At 42.3% G+C, this 23971-nt stretch overlaps 1 protein-coding gene across 3 annotated transcripts in view; it reads left to right on the forward strand.

Annotated features, from left to right (window-relative positions):
• The window catches only part of TNPO1 (transportin 1), a 96455-nt gene extending 74781 nt beyond the window's left edge, over window positions 1-21674 (forward strand). For 2 of the 3 annotated variants that reach the window (XM_083151889.1, XM_083151890.1), the window contains exons 19-24: window positions 765-860; window positions 6978-7053; window positions 7974-8073; window positions 12765-12839; window positions 19203-19346; window positions 19933-21674. In XM_083151889.1, coding sequence (XP_083008015.1) covers window positions 765-860; window positions 6978-7053; window positions 7974-8073; window positions 12765-12839; window positions 19203-19310 — 455 coding nt within the window. In that variant the 3' untranslated portion in view covers window positions 19311-19346; window positions 19933-21674. Of the gene's footprint in view, window positions 1-764; window positions 861-6977; window positions 7054-7973; window positions 8074-12764; window positions 12840-19202; window positions 19347-19932 lie in introns of those variants that run through there. The other variant, XR_014450526.1, reaches the window with a different exon arrangement.
• The last annotated feature ends 2297 nt before the right edge of the window (window positions 21675-23971 follow it).

Genomic DNA, 23971 nt, shown 5'->3' on the forward strand with positions numbered 1-23971 from the left:
TTAATGAAGGGCAGAAATGCTGTTGGTCCAGTCATGTTGGGTACGGGATGTTGGTGGTCAGAATAAAGACAGCAGCATCCCCATGCTGAGGAAATTCTCATTTCATAGGCAATTATCCTAACCCACCCTACCTGCAGTCCTAACCCTAACAGCCCCCCCCCCCTTCAGTGCTAACACTATCCGTACACCCTGTAGTACCTAAACCTACTTCTGACCTCCCCCTTCATCTGCAGCTTAACCCTCCCTGGTATGCTAACATTCGGGATGCTGGGCTTCCGGTGTCTGTCTTCTTACCGGTGTTGGGTTTCAGGCTGCCAGCATGTTGTTTTGGGATGCAGTCAATTTGCCGGCGGTCGGGATCCCGACCGCCGAAATCCTGAAACTTTCTCCCTCCGTGGGTGTCCACGACACCCATAGAGGGAGAATAAAATAGCGTGCCGAGCGTAGCGAGGCACCGGGCCCGCTGCGTGTCGGGATTCCAGTGTCGGGATTCCGACCGCCGGCATTACATATCGGATCCGTTGTTCTCATTGTAGTGTTTAATATTTTATTCTGAAGACTATGGGGAACGCACCTGGAATATCCCTTTCGAACTCTATTACTATGGTTTTATATGTATTGGTTCATGTGTCATGTGGTTTCTTTGTTATCTGTAAGTTCACTTCCTGGAAGTGAGAATCGTTTTGTTTTGAAGGTAAAGTGTTTTTGTAGTTCAAAATGCATATACATTGTGTAGCAACTAAAACTTGTTTTCTGTTTTATAGGAAATGAAATGCAACCTTATATTCCAATGGTGTTAAACCAACTAGTAGAAATCATTAACCGACCCAACACACCAAAGACCCTCTTAGAGAATACAGGTACCACTTGCCAGCTGTTTGTGGAAGAGCCAGAGACCGCATTCGTTTCCTCAGGAGTAGGAGTCGCTGTTCTATCTGCCATACTTGTGTCACATGCTTTCAGATATGCCTAATGTCTACAAGCCTCAGCTTTCACGCATCATTGTTACCTTCTTGCCCCGTGTCCAGAATCAGCTAAAATCATTCTAAGTAAATAGGAACAACCACTAATAGGTTTCGCAACTCTCCATTAAGTGATTAGAAGTATTCTGCTGCTGTTACTCTAATACACCAAAAAATACAGATGTGTTCACCTACATCTAGCCTACTTTTACGTTAAGCAGCCCTTAACAGCAAGTCATGTCAAGGCGAAACCCTGTAGTGGCAGGCATCTTTTTTTTTTTTTTTACTTTCCATTATAATTAGTCTTGTTTGCTAAACTGAGCTAACAAGACTCACAAGCATCTTCTGCTGAATAAAATATGTGGCATACCAATATTCTGTCTGACGTCTTGAGCCACTACTCCGAGAAGAAAAGTCAGCCGCTGCCCTGGGATTCCCCAGGGGGAGGCCCGCCCCGTCAGGCAGCGGGTGTGTCAGTTTTGGGGGCAGCCTATCTGGTTGCGTATCTGCATACAAAATTTGAGTTCCTGGAAAATACTGTATCTTTTCTAATGCAGATACAGCCGAAGGCACAGAGAATATATATAGACATGCCACCTGTTTTAATCTGCAGAAGCGGTTTGTGCATCTTAACCAGGGCTGGTGTAAGGCTTCTCAGCACCCTAGACAAAACTTTAGCCTACTGCACCCCCCCCCCCCCCCCCCTTCATACTGCCACCAATACCAACCCCTTAAGGATTCTTGCCTAACATTCCAGAATGGCAGGGAGGCGACCAACAAAATGTGTGGTCCACCCGTCACCCCGGGAAAGTGGGCAAGTCCCCTGGAGGCCCCCCTTCGCCATCCACAATAGAGTACAAGGAGGAGGGGGCAGCAAAGTATGGAAGTGTGCCTCAAGGGAAAGTATGGAGGTGATATCTTAGAAGTTCCACAGCAGCCACCTGCATTAAGTACAACAAGGATCCTCATAGACATTCTTGATTTATTTTTTGATAGGCGGACTTGGTGCCGCCCCCCCAGATCCTGGCGCACTAGGCAGCTGCCTATTTGTAGAGCCGGCCCTGGTCTTATTCACAAAATGAAGGCATTTTAATGGAGAAAGACGCAAGGCAAGGGCGCTGTGCTACAGAGCTCATGCGTTATGTGAAACGCGTCTTGCAGGAGAATAGATGTTTGTGGACACATCTATAGTTTTACATTGTAATTGATTTCTGTTATTTTTTTTTTTTATACGCATAGACTGGTCTCAAAGCATCTGTATTGTCTCTGCATATTTTTCTTCTTATGGATTGATTGTGTCCCCCAGTTATAAAGTCAGAATTTTTTTTTTACTTTTTATATTGGCTATCATATGATCTTAACAGCACTGAGCCGGATCGCTCTATATCTAGTGGAGTAAGTTTAAAATTGTTGAAAATGCTCAATTTTATACCTCTACTTTTGTTAGGAGACATTTAGTGCCAGTTGTAGAGCTTCACTGTCATTTGTTATATTGCACAATTAATCAATTCTTCAGAAGACTGCGTGAAACGGGCTTGTACATTTAGCATACTGACTGTGTCCAAGTGCTAATTGGCAAACCTTTTATGTCCATCCTAAACTTTGTATTCTACATTTGTGCAAAAAGGAGCATGCTTACACAGGGCATTGTGTAGGCCAGTGGTTCTCAAACTCAGGGGCATATTTATTAAGCCTGTCCTCAACAACCCCCAACAGTTCACGTTCTCCAGGTCACCTGGCAGGTGCAGAGGTGTACTCCTTTCTCACAGACACATTTTAAAAGATCCAAGTGTGGAGCGAATTATTTCACTTATGATTCTGTGAGGAGACCTGTAAAACGTGCACTGTTGGGGGGTCCTTGAGGACCCAGTTTGGGAACCACTGGTATGTAGGCTATATATAAATAAGCCTTTTACCGTCCACTACAACAGGGTGTTTTTGTTTTTTTATCCGCTTGTTGATCAATCATGTATGACCTTTTTTTTTTTTTTTTAGGCTTTATACATTACGTTTCTCTGTTTTTCTACATAGAACCAAATTAATGAACACCAAATAAGGAAACGAGCAGCTAGCTTCTTGAGAATATATATATCTATATAGATATAGATATATAGATAGATAGATAGATACATTTTACAAAATAACGGGTCCATATATTGTTGTAGTTTTGTTTCTTATTTAATTTTTTTTGTGTTTTTCCTTTTTAAATGTTGAATGTGATGCACTTTTTGGTTAAAAGTCTATTGTGGGATATCCAAACATGCAGGTAAAAAATAAAATAAAATAGAGGATAGCGTTTGAAAGCTAAAAAAAATGTTCATGCTCTCCTGGATTATGAAAGGTTGACAGAATTATTAGCATATGCTTTATAATTGAAAGGTTGGGGGTGGAGCTCTGGCTGACACAATTCTTTTTATAGCCTGATTGGTTAATTTTGCCTGACGGTTAAGAATGTCTTGAGTCTTTTAAATACATTAAGTGATCCTCATGTATTTTCTGAGTAGGTTTGGGTTATACTCTATTAATGACTATTTCCTTTGATGATTGATCTCTGTAGCAGAGCTGAGAACTGCATTCCTTAGCCTTTAATATATCCAGTAATACACTGCTCTCTTCTATTGTGTTACTGTCCATTAATCACGTGATCAAAAGTGCTGAGCTGATATGGCACTGGAAAGGTTCAGGCAAATTAAGTTTATGTGGATCTAGAACACCTGTGGCACTGCATAATTTCTGCAATGGGTTACCATCTACATGCCAAGTAGCAACTGCATGTGGCACATGTCCCATTTTTCTGAGTATATTAAACTTTATGGGAGATCTGTAACTGAAGCACAATTTGGAGATCAGCAGCTGAACAGAACATTGGCAGATTTTTGTCTTTTTGTTTGTTTGGTTTCGTCCCACACTGAGCTTTTAAACTGAAAGCACATCCTCTGCTTTTATTGCATGCTGTCATCAGACTGTTCACAAATGCCTGTTTAATGAGAATGTTGCATAGTTTGTCACCTGAACATAGGTTTTGTTTTTTTATTCTGCTTCTATACAAATCTGCTGAGTTTTTTTAGTATTTGTTTAGTTTGCTTATAAAATTTTTATACTATTCTTCCAACATCTCCCTCCCATTTTTCTCTTGTCCAGAGTTCTTAACCATACCATCTGTGTCAGAGAGAACACCTTAAAAACACATTGTTCTTTTTTGCCTCCTTTAAACCGACATAAGGTCCGTATACATGGTCTGTTTATCGGATCCGTTTTGTACTTATATAGCATGCATCGCATGCCTTGTGCATGCGATGCGATGAAAAGCAAGTATAAAAAGTATGTGCAGCACATACTTTTTGTACTGTACGATGAGATGCTGCGGGAGCGCGCATCTCAAAGTACAAAACGGACCTGCCTCGAACGGACCGTGTATGGGCTCCTTTAGATTTAAAACATTTCTTGAGTATGTCCATTGTAAGATTTGTCCTCAAATAACGGCTGTCGCCTAATGCTGCCGTTACTGACCGCATTGAAGGCAAGTTCCGACAAAACTGATTTGACTTTAAAACAAGTCAAATCTATTTTTTGTTTTTATAACTGCAGCAGATTGATTTATTCACTGCCATTTTTCGACAATCCGCATTCGTTATTGCCGATTTGAAGACTTTCTGTCATTCGGTACATTGAAGTCCGACTATCGAGTTCCTGTCGGAAGGAACGGAAAACAGCCCAGATTCTGACTGTCCGGACACGGGATTGAATATTCCCCCCCCCCCCCCCCCCCCCCTATATCCTTAATTGTATGGCCAGTTTAAATTAATGACAGGAGCGGGGAACCGCTATTTCAAAGAATCATTGCAAAGCTTATTGTGTTAAAACTATTCGGGTGGAAAAAAAATCCTTTTGAATTTGTATGTATCATACTGAAATTTTTTTTTTTAACTGAATAGGTGGGATTTTAACTACATTGCAAATGTGATTTCAGGTTTAGGCCTCTTACATGCAGGGTGTATTAATCAAGAGCTGTATGCAAAAATAAACGAAAGCCTATTATATGCAAGTGTTTTAAAAACCTTCTCTGAGTATACCAAAGTGTAAATTATTAATCCATCTTGTAAATACTCTACACATGGGCACTTGTTGAAAATAGGGGGTCGTTTACATGTGCGGGGTGAACAGCATTGACACTCAATTAAAAGCTACCCAGCTTCCCCGTGGTATGCCCAGGTCGACATTTAACCAAATGGATTAATGAATCTTAACACCTTTTATATATTAATATAGGACATTGAAATGCTCGCATGTACAGTACTAGGCTTCAGTGATTTTCACATTTGGCTTTTGTTGTTGCTAGAATTTTGGCATTTCTTCAGTGTTCCAGTTCTTAACTCCAGTCCTCCAGTAACACCAACAGGTCATGTTTTGTGGATGACTAGAATTCTGCACAAGCGAGTTGATCTATTTTGCCAGATCAGTAATTATCCCACCTACTTCCACTAATAGAAATCCTCATTACATGACCTGTTCAATATCTGCAACTGGTTTGGGTTTGTAGTGGATAATGGCTAATGCAGCTATTCCAGCCTGGGACCTCAAGACACACCACTAGCAGTCCATGTTTGAAGTATAGCCATGCTTGAGCACAGATGCTTAAATCAAAATAACTGAAGAAGTAATGGTCACCTGTGTACAAGTATGGCTAACCTTAGACTCTAGTGTACCTTGGAAAACACTGGGCTAATGGGTTCCCTTGTGGCAAGATAATATAAAGGGTGATTTATCAAAGTTTGGAGAGTGAGAGACTAGAGAGCTAAAAATTCCAACTGGTTATGTCCGGTATAAGCAGGTTGGTACTTTAGCTTTCTCCAGCCTTTGATAAATCTCTGCTGGATATGCCACATACTGGGCCAGTTGCTACTTGTAACAGGTTGCTATAGATATAAAGGAAGACTGGGATGATATGTCATTATTGACGGTATGTGTATTTATTACAAATTAGTTATTTGTATTAATGATCACGTTACCTTTAGTCAATCTTAAAATAAAAAGTTGGCCATTTACTTCTGATACATATGTATCGTGTCCCTTTCGTGTTGGCCTTGGTGACATGTATATGCCGCACTGATATCACTGGCTCCTAGTAAACTTTATAAGCATCTACACAATGGAAAAAATAAACCGGTTGAGTCTCTTATCCATATAGTCTAAAATCCAATATATACCAAAATCCCAACTTTCCTAATGTTGTAACATCTGATCATCTATACTCTGTCATAGCCTGAGTCTCGGGGCGTGACAGAGAATATAACCTGCTCTTGGGAAGTTTGGCGTCAGGAAATAAATCAATAGCACAATCATACGGACGAATGGGAGGCAATTCCTCCGCAATTTTTTGGGAGAAAACATTGGCAAAATTAGAGTAACCTTTGACTTCACTAGAGGCAGAAGCTACGATGGGCTTTGGCTCCATTCCTCCATCCCGCTGCATGTCCCTGCAGCCTGGAGTTACCCTGGTCCCTCTTGTGGTGTTGCGGTCTCCTTTCCCCTGGCTGAGCTGCCACCTAGTAGCTATTCCAGAAAAAATCCATATGCTGCTAGTCCCAAGTGTTTTGGGGTATCCGTAACTCAACCTCTACTCCTATTTTTGAATTTATTGGACATTACATTATGGCTATCCCATAAATTAATTTGATGATGGGGATGATATTCTATCTAGTGTCTGTGTTTTTAGGTGTTCTCTCATTTCCTTTCCCACTCACCTATAACCCCTCGACCCCAACCAACCCCTCTCCCACCCTTCCTCTCTTTTCCACCCCCTCTTCTGAGAGTTATGCCATGTGTCACTACCTTTGAGGAGGCGGTGCTCATAAGCTACACTAGTGATATCTTATGTTTATTATCATACACAGATTCTGTTTTCTGTTTCTGAGTTATTTGTTGTTTTTTTTCTTTATTTTTTCTCCTCCCCCCTCATTTGCTCATGTCTTGGTTGGCGTTTGGTGGTGTATAACCGTGATTGCGTTGCCTTAGCAATAACAATTGGTCGTCTTGGTTACGTTTGTCCTCAAGAGGTGGCCCCCATGCTACAGCAGTTTATAAGACCCTGGTGTGTATTCTTCAATCTTTTTTTAATTCATTTCTCTTCATGTTTTCTTTTACAGTTCACATTTTTAGATTTTATTTGTCAGTTATTACACGATCCTAAGTCATCGTCAGCCATGTGACTAATCTTGTCCTATGTTTTGTCCCTGTTTTTTTATTTATTTTTTCCTAATTTTAATTTTCTGCATTGTCATGTAAATTATACAATCTGTTGTGCCTAATGACTAATTGATGCATGGGAGCATGGGATAAGATTGTCACATGCTTGCTGTGATTTCAAGCTTGTTTTAAGAAGTGTACTCATTATTTACACAGGGTAAAGCAGCCATTTTGTTGGCCTGGACGATTTCCCTGAACATGCAGCCATTCAAGTGACCTCTAAGTCATGTCATGCTGCTAGTTCCAAGCCTACAATATGGATGTTTTCACTGTGTGTAGGCAATAGAAACAGTTAATGCAGCATCTATATCAGGCTTCATAAGACACTATGCATGCACATATTTCACGTGCCAATGTATTTTGTCATACCATAAAATGGTTACATTGGCGGCTATGCATACAGTATCTCAGCAAAATGTCTATTGAGTGTACAAAATGTTAGCGTTTCATAGTCTGCAAATACTAGTCTGGTAAATGTTATGTTTTCTCCCATACAGATACAGAACCCTATAGGTCAACATAATGTTGTGTACAGATGTGTATCTGATACAGTGTGTCAAATATTGTAAATTTAGTATGCTTGGAGTATTCATTAAAGTAATCTAAAGTGTAACACCCCCCCCCCCCCCCCCCATTGTGTGTGACATGTGCGACAAGCTTTAGATTAGACGTTAACGCCCTACTACCCAATTTCTGTTACAACTTCCTAATCTACTGCAGTAACAAAATTAAGAGATGCTATACTTTCCATTTGGAATGTTGTAGGTGTACTTCTTTACGGAACATACGAGACAATGAAGAGAAGGACTCGGCTTTTCGTGGAATTTGTGCTATGATCAGTGTTAATCCTGCAGGTGTAGTTCAGGTGAGACTATAGAATTGCTTTCCTATGTAATGTTCGCAAAGACCTGCCAATCCAGTTCCCGCAGTTGGCTGTGTTATGTAAAGATTGGATACACACTGGGTGTTTTTTTTTTCTCTCTGTGTACGCACAGCGATTATGGGGAAAATTGCTCAGTGCATACACACTAAATGATTTTTGCCTGTCCAAGCAATTTTTTGAAAAGGTGGATGACTATGGAAAGCTCATCCGCTGGTAATATCAACAGACAAGTATCTGCGGCCTGCAATAATTCGGGAGCGGTCATCGTCAGGCCATACACACTGGGCTGCTTCTGAGCTGAAGGTGGCTCAAACAGCAAAACTGAGTTGCTTTTAGCTCCGAATTGCCCCGTGTGTATGGGCTGTAAGTCTAAGGTTGCAAGTATAGCTTTTATGGGAAAACTAATTTCAGTTCATTTTGGGAGAATGTTGTGTTCAGAAGTAGTAGGCAGCACATCCTAAATATTGTACATTAGATCGGCTCCAGAAATTCTTTAATTCTGTCACATGACACTTCTTCATATAACGGTCTAAACTGAAGCCTTGCTTGAGGATGTCCATAGTGCTACAATCTAGTAGTAATTACTTCTTTATAATGTCACTGGGGGCAACAAAAAGTACATTGTGATGACCAGTCTTTCTGGAATGATACGAATGATTGAAGTCTATACTACAGTATACCTACTGTCCCACCATATGCATACATTACTAACATAGGCTGGATGTGAGTGACTACAACATGGTGGAAAGAGCAACTAAAACAGAAACCTGAAAATGCTTGAACCTCCTGAGGTGCCGTTAATGCATAGGTTTTTTTTCCCCCCAACAAAATAGAAACAGTGACGATGCTAAAAAAAAAAAAAAAATTGTATAGAAAAAAAACTCATATGCTGGTTTGGAAAGATGGATCAGACTTCTCAGTCGGACTGGGTACCACATAGAATAAACCAGGGGTTCCCAAACTTTTTGAATCATGGCACCCTAAAGTATCAGAATATTTTTCACGGCACCCCTAGGCCAAAAGTTGGTTACTAATTCAGGGGAAAATATTAAATAAGTTGTGATTTAAATGTTTTCCTTAGGTCCAGTTATGTTGTGAGAAACATGAGTCACTTCTGTTTACCCACATATTCTTAATTGGAAGCCACAAGCACTGATTCTGCCTCTTTTATTGGCCATACATAATTTTAATTGGTTCTGGACCACCAACCTGAGGCACCCCTGTAAGTGCTCCAAGGCACCCCAGGGAGCCTAGGCGCACAGTTTGGGAACCACTGGAATAAACCATTCATTAAATTTTAGACCATTTTTAAAAACTTCCCCTATCTGCCCGTCCCTTTATATGTTGTGGGATCACATGCAGCCGTGCATACGATACCTTGGCAAATGGCCACGCTCCCTTTCAGCTGGATACATCCTTTTGCGGTACTTTTGCATATGATGTATCAAAAGCGGTCCCAGTCAAGGCTGCGGCATATGACAAATACTTTGTGGCAGACATGACTATCTACAGATCCGAACTGATGTGCATGGCACAGCGCATTGAATTGGAATCGGAGGTAAGTCATCTACAATATTGCACTTTTCACACAATTTATTGGCCCACTGGGTCAAAATCACGTGGAAAAGGGCCACATCTTCCTAGTGTGTATCAGACTTAACCCCTTCAGTGGTGGGTTTGTTTTTAGGGAGCGCTCCCCACTGGGAAAAAAATTTCTGGGGAGCACTCCCTAAAAAAAAAAAAAAAAAAACACCGTATGGGTCCGGGCAAAGCCGCTGAACTGGCTATCAGCCGCAACCCTGGCGTTACAAGGTCACGCTGCACACTGCCAGTAAAGGAGGCAGGGCCAGGCAGCAGGAGCCGGGCAGCAGCTGAAACTGAGTGTGGAGCTGATCTCATCACTCAGTGGCGCTGCCCAGCAAGAGGGAGCGCAGGCAGTGGCACTCCCAAGAATTTTCCGGGTTTGCCAGTCTGCGCAAACCCTGGAAAATTCTTGGGAGTGCCATTGAAGGGGTTAAGGCTGCTGTGGAATAAATTGCCATCATGGTTCCTCCAGTCCCTAAACCTTACACTCCAGTTTTCCCCAACCTAGGTTCAAAATACTTATGGGCCATACACACAGGGAGAGTTCGGCTTAGGAATTAAGCACAAATCGCTCAGTATGCCTATGGCGATGCATGAATCTTGCGTTGCTGTCGCTGGTCTAGATCATTCAAGCAGGCACTATAGGTCTAGTCAGATTGCCCGTATTTTTATGAAGCGACCTAAGTCAACCCTCTGTTATACTAACCCATTATTTAAATATTATTTATGTAAATAGCTATAGATCAATATCCAGACCCCTTGTTCACTCTTAATTTAAAAGATTATATATGCTATTGAGCACAATAATAAGGCAGCCTTATCCGCAAACTCCCCTGTTGGCAAGGGAAGAAACACAAGGTATATAGACAACTGTGGAATGGCGCCCTAGGACCTTTATATTCTACAGGTGTCACAAATATTGTATAACACAAGAGTCCCTATCAATAGTTTTCTTTCTTTGTTAAAAGTATTTTTCAATAAGTGTATATATATGTGTGTGTGTGTGTGTGTGTGTATATATGTGTGTGTGTGTGTGTGTGTGTGTGTGTATATATATATATATGTGTGTGTGTGTGTGTATATATATGTATGTATATGTGTATATATATGTGTGTGTGTGTGTGTATGTATGTATATATATATATATATATATATGTATATGTAAAACAAAAGGAATGGGAAGAGAGCGCTTCCTGGTGTATTAAAAAAGATTTATTTGGACACCAACACGGTAAAATCCCAGGTACAACAATAAAATGCCCATACCTGCAGTAAAAACACTGTGGGCTGGCTACCACACGGCTTTAACAGTATAACCAAACGACAAACTGCTTACACGGTCCGTGCTGTACGAGTAGCCGGGTCTCAGTAGAATGCTGACGCTGGATTGCGCCGCAGGGAAACAGGACACCGGTGTGCGAAACAGACGTCCGGGGAGCCACAGAGAGCAGGAGCGTAGCAAGCCACGCCCTGACGCGTTTCGTCACTGGGGACTTCGTCAGAGGGCATAGCTATTGCTGATGCTCATGCTCATTACATACTCCACAACTGCCAATCACAGTGCGGGGGCCCGACTCATCTAGGCAAATGAAAAAAGGCTGGGAGGTATACAGCCGGTTTAGCTAGTGTGAAGCCCGTCCAAAAAGCTGAACGGGAGATATTGTAAATTACCTGTTTGCATACAGAGTATTTAAACTCCAAATATCAAATGCCAAAGCGGCTAGTCACATAGAGCACAGATCTTTTAATTATAAGGCTCATAAAACATATATTGAGTGCAATGTTCCCTCTAATTTTACGAAGGCTGTGTGCGGCAAAAGATTTTGGCTGTGCAACTTTGGAAGAAATTTAAAATTTTTGTGCGTCACTTATATATAACTGGAAAATGACGTTCAGCATTTGTGTTAACTTTACTTCAAAATGATATTAAACATTTAAACATTCAAAACACAGCACACAATGTAGTTAATGGGTAAAACACACATTAATTGAGTCCACAACTGCAAAAAGGGACCACTGCTGCTTTGTGCGCTCTGTTGTAATGTCTGTGCGCATGCTCGTGGAGTTGTGTGCGCGCGCACATGCGCACAGCTTAGAGGGAACACTGATTGAGTGGCCTCTCACATATGTTGGCAGTTGTTATATACACTGGGTAATACATGACAAATATTCTTTAAAAATATTCTGTTTTAAAATTACAGGTTTATAAACATATAAAAGAATGCTTTTTTAAAATATGGTTTTGGGGCAACAGTCACATAGCGATTTAAATAGTCACCAATTAATTAATATATATATATATATATATATATATATATATATATATATATATATATATATATATATATATATATATATATATATATATATATATATATATATATATATATATATATATATATATATATAATTTTATTTTTTGCTTAACACAAATCTCCCATACTAAATAGCTCAGCACAAATCTCCCTGTGTATATTCCCCATTTGCCTTGGATAACAATAATATTTATAATGTAGTACAGCACAAGAATTAAAGGTTGAGATCTTGTTCAAAGTATGCAGCTAAATCTCATGATGTTGCTATGTGCAGTCTATATTGAAATGTTTTAATTGTAAGTCTACCCCTTTCACACTTAAATCGCAGGTCCAATCTGGGTTAATTGAACTCTATTTCAAGCAATGTCACAGAGACCCAACCCCATTTTTTTTTTTCCACCATACTTTAGACCTGGGGTTTTTCCGGGGTTGGTTATTTTCACTCAGAGGTGGGATTCTGCCTACAAAGCCAATCACTAGGTTTTGTTATGTTTGGTCTTCCTCTGGGTAGGAGGTGGATAAAAGCCCTGATCTTGCCCGCTTCTCTGGACTGATTGGTATCTGCAGCTAACAGAGTACCCCCTCTGATATAGTTGGATAATACTTCTTTTACATTAGGCTCTGGATACATGGTTGTCGTTGATTAGAAACCTTTGATTTGCAGTTTAGCAGGTAGCTGTGTTAACTTGGTTAGATTTAATCTGATTGAGTTGTATAGAAGGTGCGCTTATTGTAGCTGCAAAGTATAATTGCCTCAATTTATTTAACTTTCAGGATTTTATATTTTTCTGTGATGCTGTTGCGTCGTGGATTAATCCAAAGGAAGACCTCCGAGACATGTTTTGTAAGGTAGAGTGAATCAGACTTTTTTTAATTTCAATTTATGTCCTTTGTTTTCTTTTAATCATCTCTCCATTATTGTAAAGTGCTGCAAAGAATATTTGTTTGATGGAGGAGGATGATAGTCAGCAGCACATGTGTAAGTGAATAAGACCTCCGATGGCCTCCTTTTTAATATGCTTACAGGACAGTTTTGTGTATGTATGATGTATATGGGACGGGAGATTGACTCCTTTCTCTGTATGTAGACATGGTGTTCCCCCTATGTCTTACTACTCATGCATGCAAAAGAAATCGGCGTGCTGCCATAGATTAATTGGGTTTCTTGATCTGCCTGTAGCGTTTCTTGCTAGACTACTCAATGAAGTTAAGTCCTGAGGAGATTAACAAAAAAAATTACTAGGCATAAGCGACCTTATTTTCAACTCTTGGCTACAATACCGGACAGATGCCGTCACACAGCTTAACAAATGATCACCACATACCGCAAATCTCTGTTTAGGCTTGTCGCTGATCTAAATTGTTTGGTATAATCTGCAATCTTGGCATATTTTTGGGCACAGTAAGCCTCACTGCCATTGTACAAAAATACTTTTTTTCTCTGACATGCAGCAGGGACCACTGGAATCACATCGGGGTATTAGAGCTGGGAATGCTGGGAGCTAGGCACTTCTTAATAATAATTAGGGGATACTGGCTCCTCCCCTCTAAGACCCACAATCCCCCAGTGAGAAAATTGTGCCAGGGAGTTAGGTCACAGTTTTTTCTGCTCCTGCACATTTTTCTAGCTTTGGCTTTTCAATAGAATTTTTTCATCTTTACTTGATAGAATCCCTTCCCCACCTACTGAAAGGTGTGGGTCCGGGCATTCAGCGCCCCTGGAGTTCCAGGTCGTCAGTCAGGACCTCACTAAAGGTGCCTGCCTGCACGGGTTCCGTGCTCCTGCCGCCCCTCCAGCAAAGGGGACGCCAGTCACGAAGGAAGCCTCCGGTGGTGAGTAGAGCGCTGAGCGCACTTGCCACACGCCGTCCCCCGCTTCCCCGTCAGCCGCGCTGTGCGCGGGTCTCTGCAGCGAGTGAGGCGCCGCCATCTTGCAAGGCGCGTATCGCTGTACTATACCACGCGGCTGTAATAAGTGCCGGAGGTATTGCAGGGGTGAGCGCTAGCAAGCGGGTGTCTCTGGACGTTGTCAGACGCCACAGGTTGGCTAAGCAGAGGGAGAGGGGACACGCTGTAAAACGGAGGCCGGCATGGCGCGGCCATTACACAGATACACAGTAAGCTGACTCTTTCCTGTTCACAGGTTACTGCAGCTTGGAAGGCTCTAAAAGTTTTATTGCTGACACAGTGTTTTGCGCTGTATTGTCACTAATAGGGCTCATTCTCCTCCAGGTCTCACAGAACCCTGAGGTTTTTGGCTTGTGAGAGGTGTATCTGTACTCAGTGTGTGTGTGTGTTTGCACCTGTATCGCGCGCTGGTGTTGGACCGGGCGAGCGGGGATCATGACGGGCAAATCCAAAGCCTCTCAGAAGGTTTTTGCTTGTACTGTCTGTTCAGCTAAGTTTTCTCAATACACAGCTGAGGGTAATGCCACTGTTTGTCAGTCATGTTCAGGTGCTGAATCTGCATCACTGGCGGGGTCTCAGGCGCCCCAGTGGGCCTCTACCTTAGTGGGTACTATGTCAAAGCTCACTTCTGAATTGGCGCTGGCTCGCAGAGCGGAGCCATCTTGGGCTACAGCCCTAGCAAGGTCGGTGGAGGGGTTAGCTAACTCCATGTCCAGACCAGAGAGGCCTTCTACATCTAGCAATAAGCGACCTTATCAGGCTATTATTGTGGAAGATGATTTGGAGGAGGAACAAGATCCATTTCACGAAATGGAGGATGGTGAATGGGAAGAGGTTCAGGATGTCATTCCTGAGGGAGAGCCGACTCCTTTAGGGATAGAGGCTCTCATTATGGCGGTAAAGGAGGTTCTTCGTTTACCGGAGGATCCCAGACCAGAGCCACAGGAGTTTGATCTGTTTGGAGGGGTTCAGAAGACATCAGTGGTCTTTCCTTGTCCAAATCAGGATCAGCTTCTGGCTGCATGGAAGAATCCGGACAAACGTTTTCAGATTCCCAGACGCTTCCCTTCTCTGTATCCTTTTGAGCCTGCGGCCCTAAGCAAGTGGGAGACGCCACCTCCGGTGGACACCTCAGTTTCCCGTCTATCCAAGAAAACAACTCTGCCAGTCCCAGGGGCTTCAGCCTTGAAAGATCCCTCAGATAGAAAATTGGAGGCTACTCTCAAGGCCATTTATGTAGCGGCAGGGACTCAACTCAGACCGGCAATAGTCTCGGCCTGGGTAAATAGGGCAAATGTTAAATGGGCAGAGCTAATCATTGAAGGATTGGAATCAGGTATGCCTATAGATGAGATTCGTTGCTTGGCTGAACATGTCAAGGAGTCTGCTATGTTCTTAGGAGAGGCGGCTAAGGATGTATCCTTAATCTCTTCCAGAATATCCGCTAGCGCCATTTCTGCACGGCGGGCCCTCTGGCTTCGCTCTTGGCAGGCGGACGCGGAGTCTAAAAGGGCTGTGGAGGGTCTTCCCTTTTCCGGGGACATCCTTTTCGGGCCTGAATTAGACAAATGGATCTCACAGGCGACGGGAGGGAAGTCGGCATTTTTACCGTCGGCTGCTCCTCCTCCTCCCAGAAGACAGTTCGCAGGTCCGTCTTTTCAATCCTTTCGGACTCAGCGCACCTTTCGGGGTAGAGGAAGAGGTTTCCAGTCCTCTAGAGGGTCCAGAGCCAGAGCCCGCCCTCAGGCTGCTCCAAGAGCCCAGGAACCTAAGCCCCAGCAGAAGCCGGTGGCATGACGGTTTACCAGCTTCAGTCAACAGTTTACCAGTAGGTGCCCGTCTGTTGGCCTTCGGAACCCAATGGTTCTCCCTTTCGGAGGATCCTTGGGTTCGCAGAGTGGTATCAGAAGGGTACCGGATTCAGTTCGACTCCACTCCTCCGGTTCGATTCTTCACAACGGCTCTGCCAACATCTCAGGAAAAGAGAACGAGCCTGCTAGAAGCCATTCGGATCTTGCTGGAGGCTCAGGTCATCATGCCGGTCCCAGCATCTCAAAGGAACACAGGGTTCTACTCAACCCTCTTTGTAGTCCCCAAGCCGGATGGGTCAGTCAGGCCCATTCTCAACCTGAAGCCTTTGAATCTGTTAGTCTCGTATCAACCATTCAAGATGGAATCAATCCACTCAGTGATTGCTTCTTTGGAGCCAGGAGAGTACATGATATCACTGGATATCAAGGATGCTTACCTACACATCCCGATTTGCATCCCTCACCAGGCCTTTCTTCGTTTTGCCATCGGTCGGGATCATTTTCAGTTCAGGGCTCTGCCCTTCGGATTATCTTCAGCGCCCAGAGTATTCACCAAGACTCTATCAGTAGCAGTCGCATACCTCAGATGTCAAGGGGTGACAATAATTCCCTATCTCGACGATCTCCTAATCAAGGCCCCATCGAGGGAGTTACTGGAGAGTCATGCGAGGTTAACCACTCAGACGCTCACCAGCCTGGGGTGGATAATGAATTTCAAGAAATCCTTTTTAGTTCCATCCAGGAGGATCTTGTTCCTAGGCCTTTGGCTAGACACGGAGTCTCTGAGAATCTTCCTGCCGGAAGACAAGATCCAGGCTATCTTGCACCTAGTGCAGAGGATCCTACTTCCACAGAGGATCAGCCTCCATCTGTGCACTCAGCTGCTAGGAAAGATGGTGTCAGCCTTCCCAGCTCTGACGTGGGGACGTTTCCACTCAAGACCGTTTCAGTTGGATATTCTCAGAAAGGGTGCGGGCTCGCACCTGAATCTGCACAAAAGAATCCTCTTGTCGGCCGAGGCAAGACATTCACTACTGTGGTGAATACACAGAAGGAATCTAATAGAGGGTCGTCGGTTTGCAGTCCAGGACTGGATTGTATTGACAACGGACGCAAGTCTACGCGGCTGGGGTGCCGTGGTACTTCATCTCTGCCTCCAGGGCAGGTGGGACCTGCAGGAGAGGCGCTTGTCCATCAATGTGTTGGAGATCAGAGCCATCTACAAGGCTCTGTTGGAGGCTCAGGAGTTCCTTCAGGGTCAACACATAAAGATAAGGTCGGACAATGCCACGGCAGTCGCCTATGTGAACAGGCAGGGCGGCACGAGGAGCAGCATGGCCATGAAGGAGGTAAAGAAGGTTCTTCAGTGGGCAGAACGATCAGGAGTAGTTCTGCTAGCAGTGTTCCTTCCAGGTCGGGAAAATCTAGAGGCCGACTTCCTCAGCAGGGAGGACCTTCACCCAGGCGAGTGGTCTCTCAACCCCGAGGTGTTTCGGGAACTCACCGACAGGTGGGGAGTTCCCGAGGCGGACCTGATGGCGTCTCGAAAGAACCACCAGCTACCAACGTACGTGGCTCGTACAAGAGACCCTCAGGCCATAGCGGCGGACGCTCTGTCGACCCCGTGGGAGTTCAGCTTTGTCTACCTGTTCCCGCCGCTTCCACTTCTGGGCCAAGTGCTGAAGAGACTCAAGAGGGAGCCAGTGCAGGCTATTCTCATAGCACCCTGGTGGCCTCGCAGGACATGGTTCTCAGACATCCAGATGTTACTGGCAGACGAGCCAGTTCGGTTGCCCCTCAGACCGGACCTGCTCCTTCAAGGACCCTTCTTTCATCAGAATCTGCCACAGCTACATTTGACGGCGTGGCTGTTGAGACCGAGGTCTTGCGGGAGAAGGGAATTCCAAGAGCTGTAATCCCTACGATGTTAAGGGCCCGGAAGCCCGCCTCAGCAGCGCATTATCACAGAATATGGCGCTCATATGCGGGTTGGTGCGAGGGTAAGGGCTGGCCATTCCGGATATTCAAATTGTCCCGCCTTCTGTTGTTCTTACAGAAGGGGTTGGATGGGGGTCTGAGACTGGGTTCTCTCAAGGTCCAGGTCTCGGCCTTGTCTATTCTCTTTCAGAGGAGATTGGCCCTCATTCCTGAGGTACAAACATTTTTTCAAGGGGTTCTCCGAGTTCAGCCTCCCTTCGTGCCTCCCACAGCTCCTTGGGATCTGGACTTGGTACTAGCCTTCTTGAGGTCTGAGACATTTGAGCCACTGAACAGGGTGGAACTGAAGTTCTTGTGCTGGAAAACAGTTCTTTTACTGGCCCTGGCCTCAGCTCGCAGAGTTTCAGAGTTGGGTGCTCTGTCATGCAAGCCCCCTTATCTAATTTTCCACGAGGACAGAGCAGAGCTGCGTACCCAGGCAGGGTTCCTTCCGAAGGTGGTATCCTCATACCACATAAACCAGCCTATCGTGGTTCCAGCTTTTCAAGGAGAATCACCGGAGCAGTCCTCCTTGGACGTGGTCAGGGCCCTTCGGATTTACGTCAAGAGAACCAGGTCTATACGCAAATCGGATTCTTTATTTGTTCTCTATGACGCATTACGCAGGGGGTGGCCTGCGTCAAAACAGACAATTGCACGATGGATCAAGTGGACGATCCGTAGTGCTTATCTTCATGCGGGACAGGTGCCTCCTGTCTCCGTAACAGCTCACTCTACCAGATCGGTGAGTACGTCGTGGGCTGCTGAGAGAGGGGCTACCATCTCTCAGTTGTGCAGAGCGGCCACTTGGTCGTCTCAGAACACGTTTGTTAAGTTTTACCAGTTCGATACTTTTGCAACTTCAGCTTCAGCTTTTGGTCGTCTGGTCTTACAGAATCCCCAGCACTCTCCCTCCCGGGGCTTGGTCTTTGGAACCTCCCTGATGTGATTCCAGTGGTCCCTGCTGCATGTCAGAGAAAAGAGGATTTTGGTACTTACCGGTAAATCCATTTCTCTGAGATCAGCAGGGACCACTGGACACCCGCCCGGCTGTTGGATTCTGCCTGTTGTGGTTGCTGTTGCAGCCCGGTCCGATATCTGCGTGTTGTATGTATGGTTGTGTTATGGTTTTGTTCTGTAACCCTTTCCTCTGGTGGGCCAATTTCCTCACTGGGGGATTGTGGGTCTTAGAGGGGAGGAGCCAGTATCCCCTAATTATTATTAAGAAGTGCCTAGCTCCCAGCATTCCCAGCTCTAATACCCCGATGTGATTCCAGTGGTCCCTGCTGATCTCAGAGAAATGGATTTACCGGTAAGTACCAAAATCCTCTTTTTTCATGATTACATTTTTATTGAGTTTTTCAAAAAGATACTTTTTGTTACGTCGTAACATGTATTCAACACTATATGTTGGAATTAAACCAGAGCAATTATAATCCAATATTTTTTTTTATCCCCTCGCCCTCCCTTTGAAATCTTCACTTGATGAAATCAACCTGATTTTTATGTTTTGTAGATTCTTCATGGATTTAAAAACCAAGTAGGGGATGAAAATTGGAGACGTTTCTCGGACCAGTTTCCACTCCCCCTCAAGGAACGCCTTGCAGCTTACTACGGAGTTTAAACTCGATGTACTGAAGCTGCAGTCTCAATGTAAGGGGTAAGTAGCTGTGCTGCAAACTAAAATTGTTCTCCTCTTCATCAACATAGTTGCTAAGCTCTTGTCTATTTGTGTATAAAGTTTGAGCATTTTCTATAAAGCGTGTAACTTTTATATTATCATGGGCTATGTTTGCTAAGTGGTGACGTCCTTGTAGGTTGTACTTTTAAATGTAAGGCTCACTAAGTGTAATGCTGATGCGTTTTGCAGTTTAGTGCCACTTTAAATCTCAAAAGAAATGTCGACGTGCAACAGCTGCGGTTTGATAATTCTACCCCTATGCCTTGTTTCATTAGGTTTCTGAAATCCTTGTGGGTTGTTGGTGTGTAGTTTTCACACACAAATAAAAAAATCTCTTCGATGGGTAAACTTTTTTTGTGGTAATATCTAAATACCCAGTTTTAGTTTTTGCAAGAAGAGCTTGGAACCCTACTTGCCACCCTTACGCCTACTGTTACGCCTACTGTTACGCCTACTGTCGCCATCCTCAAACATTTTTATAAAGAGTGCCATGTAAATGGGATGTAATCTTTGAGCTTTAATAGCATTGTAAAACTAATGGATTTTTTTGTTTTTGTTTTTGTAGGTCCTTCAGTCTGGGAGACAGCGGGGGAGCCTCTGCACCCAGGGAAAATGCTACCCTATTATAGGGGGGAAGGGCAAACCAGTAGGATAACACAGTACTATCCCAAAGCCTACTGGGAGGGGCGGGAGGGAGGTGTTGCCGTCACTGTATTAAGTCGATGTTGGGAAACGTTTAAACGTCTGGAGCCTATGTGGGTGGAAATATGTCTCCTTTACAATTCTGCACTGGATGTGAAGAAGCAAATTCTATACGCCAAACAGCACATTCTGGTATCTGGGGAATTGTACTTTAAAATAAGTACCTTATAAATTGAACTTTAGACGGTTGAGTAAGAGGATAATAATTTTTTGCACACTTCAGATGAAAATTAAGGAATGGAAGTTATAGCAGTAAATTGCATTTATTTTAAGCAAAGGGTTGCCTAACTATCCCACTAATTGGGAGTTCTGTGTTTGCATGTAAATGAAGACATTACTAGATGACTTTGGCAAAGTTCTAAACAGCTTGCTGTGCGTGTTAAGAGCACGTAATTGCAGTCTGCACTTCAGATGTCTGTGAAATCATTTTGGGTCTACTGCATAAAGTGAAATCCATAAAAAAAAAATGCCAAATTTAGTATTTTTTTTTTTTATACTTATTTATTTTTTTCTTTCAGCAGGGGAGGAAACTAGTTAAAATAGAAAAAAAAATGTTTTTAGTTTATTGTAAAATCTATTTTCAGTTTTTTTTTTTTTTTTTTTTTTTATACAGTCACTCCTTTTGAGCATTAATTTGTGGTATTTTTGTTTTGTGGTTTTTTTTTTTTTAAGCAATGGCGAAATTCTAGTCAAAGGCATTTTGTTTCAATTTTGGGAAGACCATGAAGTGCTTTGCACCATAGTGCAGTGTCATTAGGGTTTTTTCCTCGACTAGGGCTATAAAGCCCAGGATTAGTGGTAAAAGTTACTTAATTTAGTGGGTTAGGTAGCATGTTTGTATCACACACAATTAAAATAGGCCAACACTTACCCGTATGCGCCAGATTATTACTATTTTTTTTTTTACAAATTTAATATGCATCAAGTGTTCTTGTTTTAGGTTTTGCCGAAATTTTGATTTTAAGAAATTCTACTTTAGAAATGCTGCATAATACGGTTAGACCTTAGCCCGTTGCCTGTCAGTTGAGGCCTGCTTCACTTTACTGCACTCCTCTGATGGGGATAGGATTAAGCAATCTCCAGCATTGATTAAGAAAAAGACTATTGTATTGTAACACAACATGGAGAGCTGATTTACTTGTGCAAAACTGTTTTGCCTCTGTGCTGTCAGTGTGATGTGCTTTTTGCATGGTTCAATACTAGTGATTACTACAAGTTACATGGAGTAAGATCAGTTTAAAATGATGCATATGTGTTAAATGGCGCATACGTAAAACTGTAGACATAAAATAATTGCTATAATTTACAGATGATTTCCACTTCGACATATTACCCCCCATATTTTTATTTATTATGTTTTTCAAAGCATGATCCTATACCATTAAGTTCATAGATGGGGTGCAGGGTATCTGCACTGTTATTGGCGCATGTTGGTGGCCCTTTGTACCCTAAGCAGACAAATTGGGGGTTTAAAGCTAAATGGCTACAATATGAAAGTTGGGTTTGGATTCCACCCCCACGCGCCCGCCCACCATTTCATTTGTTCAGCTCTTTTTGTTGCTTTTCTTCACTTGTATTCCTGTGAATAAACCCTTATTAATTTAACCTTTTATTTTTCTTTTCCATGTGTATTTTCTTATGTACCGTGAATGTGAAAAATCTAACTGGCACTCTTAAGGGAGGCGTCAATGTACAAGTGCATGTCTTTATTAATTCAGATTGCCTCAAAGGTATCCCATGATGAGAAAGAAAAATCCTAAGAGATCAGTAAACTCTGCGGGTCAGAGGTGAAACGGCCACTTTCCATTTTCTTAGAGCAGATAATAAAACTTGCAAGCAAAGTTAAGCCATAGTCATTTTTCTATGTTCTTTGTTGCTCAATTCGCTTTGCGAATCAGACATTTGTAATCAATTTTGTAAAGCAAATGTTCCCTAATTTGCATGGTTTTATTTCTTTTGAATTGTTGAAGTGAGATCTATTGCACTAAACCTTGAAGGGTAACAGGAGACTAAATGGTCTTTAATATGATGCCTGCTTTAAGAGCAATTTAGATAGATGCTCAAATAGTGTACAGCGCTACTATGTAAGTCATTGAGTTCTGCAGAGTCACCGTATGTGTGCTGAACTGTGTAACAATTTGATACTATAAAAAAAAAAAAAACGTATTCCCTTTTGGAGCAACACTCCAACAATTTGTGGGGAAATGGTGCAAAATGCGTAAAAAATAAAAAAAGTTGCATTCCCCACCTATAGAATACTATATAAAAATGTTTTCAATGTTTTTTTAAGTTAATTGTCAAACTTAAATTTAATTTAATTTTTTTATTAATTTGGTAAGCATAATCAATCATTGGTTGTTAGTCTGGTGAATGAGTGGCTTTTATTAATGGTTACACTCAGGTCTATATAATTTGATTTTAAAGTAAATTTTTGCTCCCAAACTATTTTTGCTTCATAAAACTGGGATCCTTGATGGGTCAATCCATTGTCGATCTTGTATTGTAAGCTACCAATGAAAGGGCAATGGAAAATATTCTGTTCGATGCAGGGTGGGGAGCATTTAAGGTTTTCATGCAGAAATACCAAAATTGGTATAATAAAAAAAAAAACAAAAAAAAACAGAGAAACCGAGAAAACTGTGCTTCATAAATTCTGTCTTATGGAGAGCACGTCTACAATCAAACCAGGTGTGACTGTATTGCGTTTTTGTCCGTCTCCTAAAATTCTGACATAGCAGGAAAAAATAAATCTACAGTATAATAAAACCATACAAATACAAAATTGATTAAACATCGTACAGAAACAGGTCATTTCATGGATATTTTTTTTAATAGAACAGTCTCGATATTTTCACACAGAGCCATGTTTGACACTGTAATGCCAATTTATCCGTCTTAACAGTCACAGGAGACAGGGTTGCCTTTTTGGTTTACCATCAATAATTCTTTGATTCTTGCATCATGGGATATATAAAGCATCTTACTATTGTGGTCTAGTCTTGACCGTTTTTGAATGTCGATGGAATGTTTATAGAATTGTGGGTCTTTGTCTTGTTACATTCCAGTGTTTTCTGCCTCTTGGCATGCTAAAAGCACGGCTTAAAATGTCTGTCTCTCACACTGAATAAAGTGCTGTTAGAGTGCTAAACTACAGAAATAGCCGCTGCTATGTGATGTAGATTCTCTACTTGAATATTTTTATGTTGTAGAAACCTCAGGAGGTCTGTGTTTACTGTTTTTATATCTACCTTATCTTTCCTGTTTGAGCTTCCCTGTTTTGAAGGACTCTAACCATGATCAATAACTGCCCATCAACCTAAGTTGGTAACAGAAAGCGATCAATGTTTAATCCGCACCCATTTCATAGTCCTCTTTTTTTTTTTTTTTTTTTTTTTTAATCATTTGTCACAGAAGAGACCAGTTTGGTTTACCTTAAATCTCACTATTTAGTGCTATAGTTATGAGCCTAGAGCTTTAACAGTAGGTTGTGGGGGTGGGGGTCAGAAGAACCTTTAGCCAGATCTTGATTTATTTTTGGGTGGGGGGCTTTTAATGTACTTTCCAAAGTTTTACTGTGTTTATGAAGGTTGGCACCACTCAATTTAGTTATACTTTAGTGCTTATTAATGTTTAACACACTATTGTAGATGCCTTGTTTAAAACAAGCATTGTTCAGTGTAATTTTCTTAAGGAAGGAGCTGCAAGAATACTGTGTGTTCAATTATACACCGAATGCCATGACAATGCGTTATGCTGGATGCCATTTGTGAAACTATATAGAAAGCATATATATAATCTCCACTTGAAACACTGAAAGCTTGGACAGCTCTGTGGTAAAATGACCAGGCTGGCTATTGCTTTGTTTCTAGTTGCAGTTGACTGTATATTTGTAAGAACCCTTT

Source organism: Crinia signifera, chromosome 1, assembly GCF_055691185.1.
Source record: "Crinia signifera chromosome 1, ASM5569118v1, whole genome shotgun sequence".
In the NCBI taxonomy this organism is placed as follows: Eukaryota; Metazoa; Chordata; class Amphibia; order Anura; family Myobatrachidae; genus Crinia; species Crinia signifera.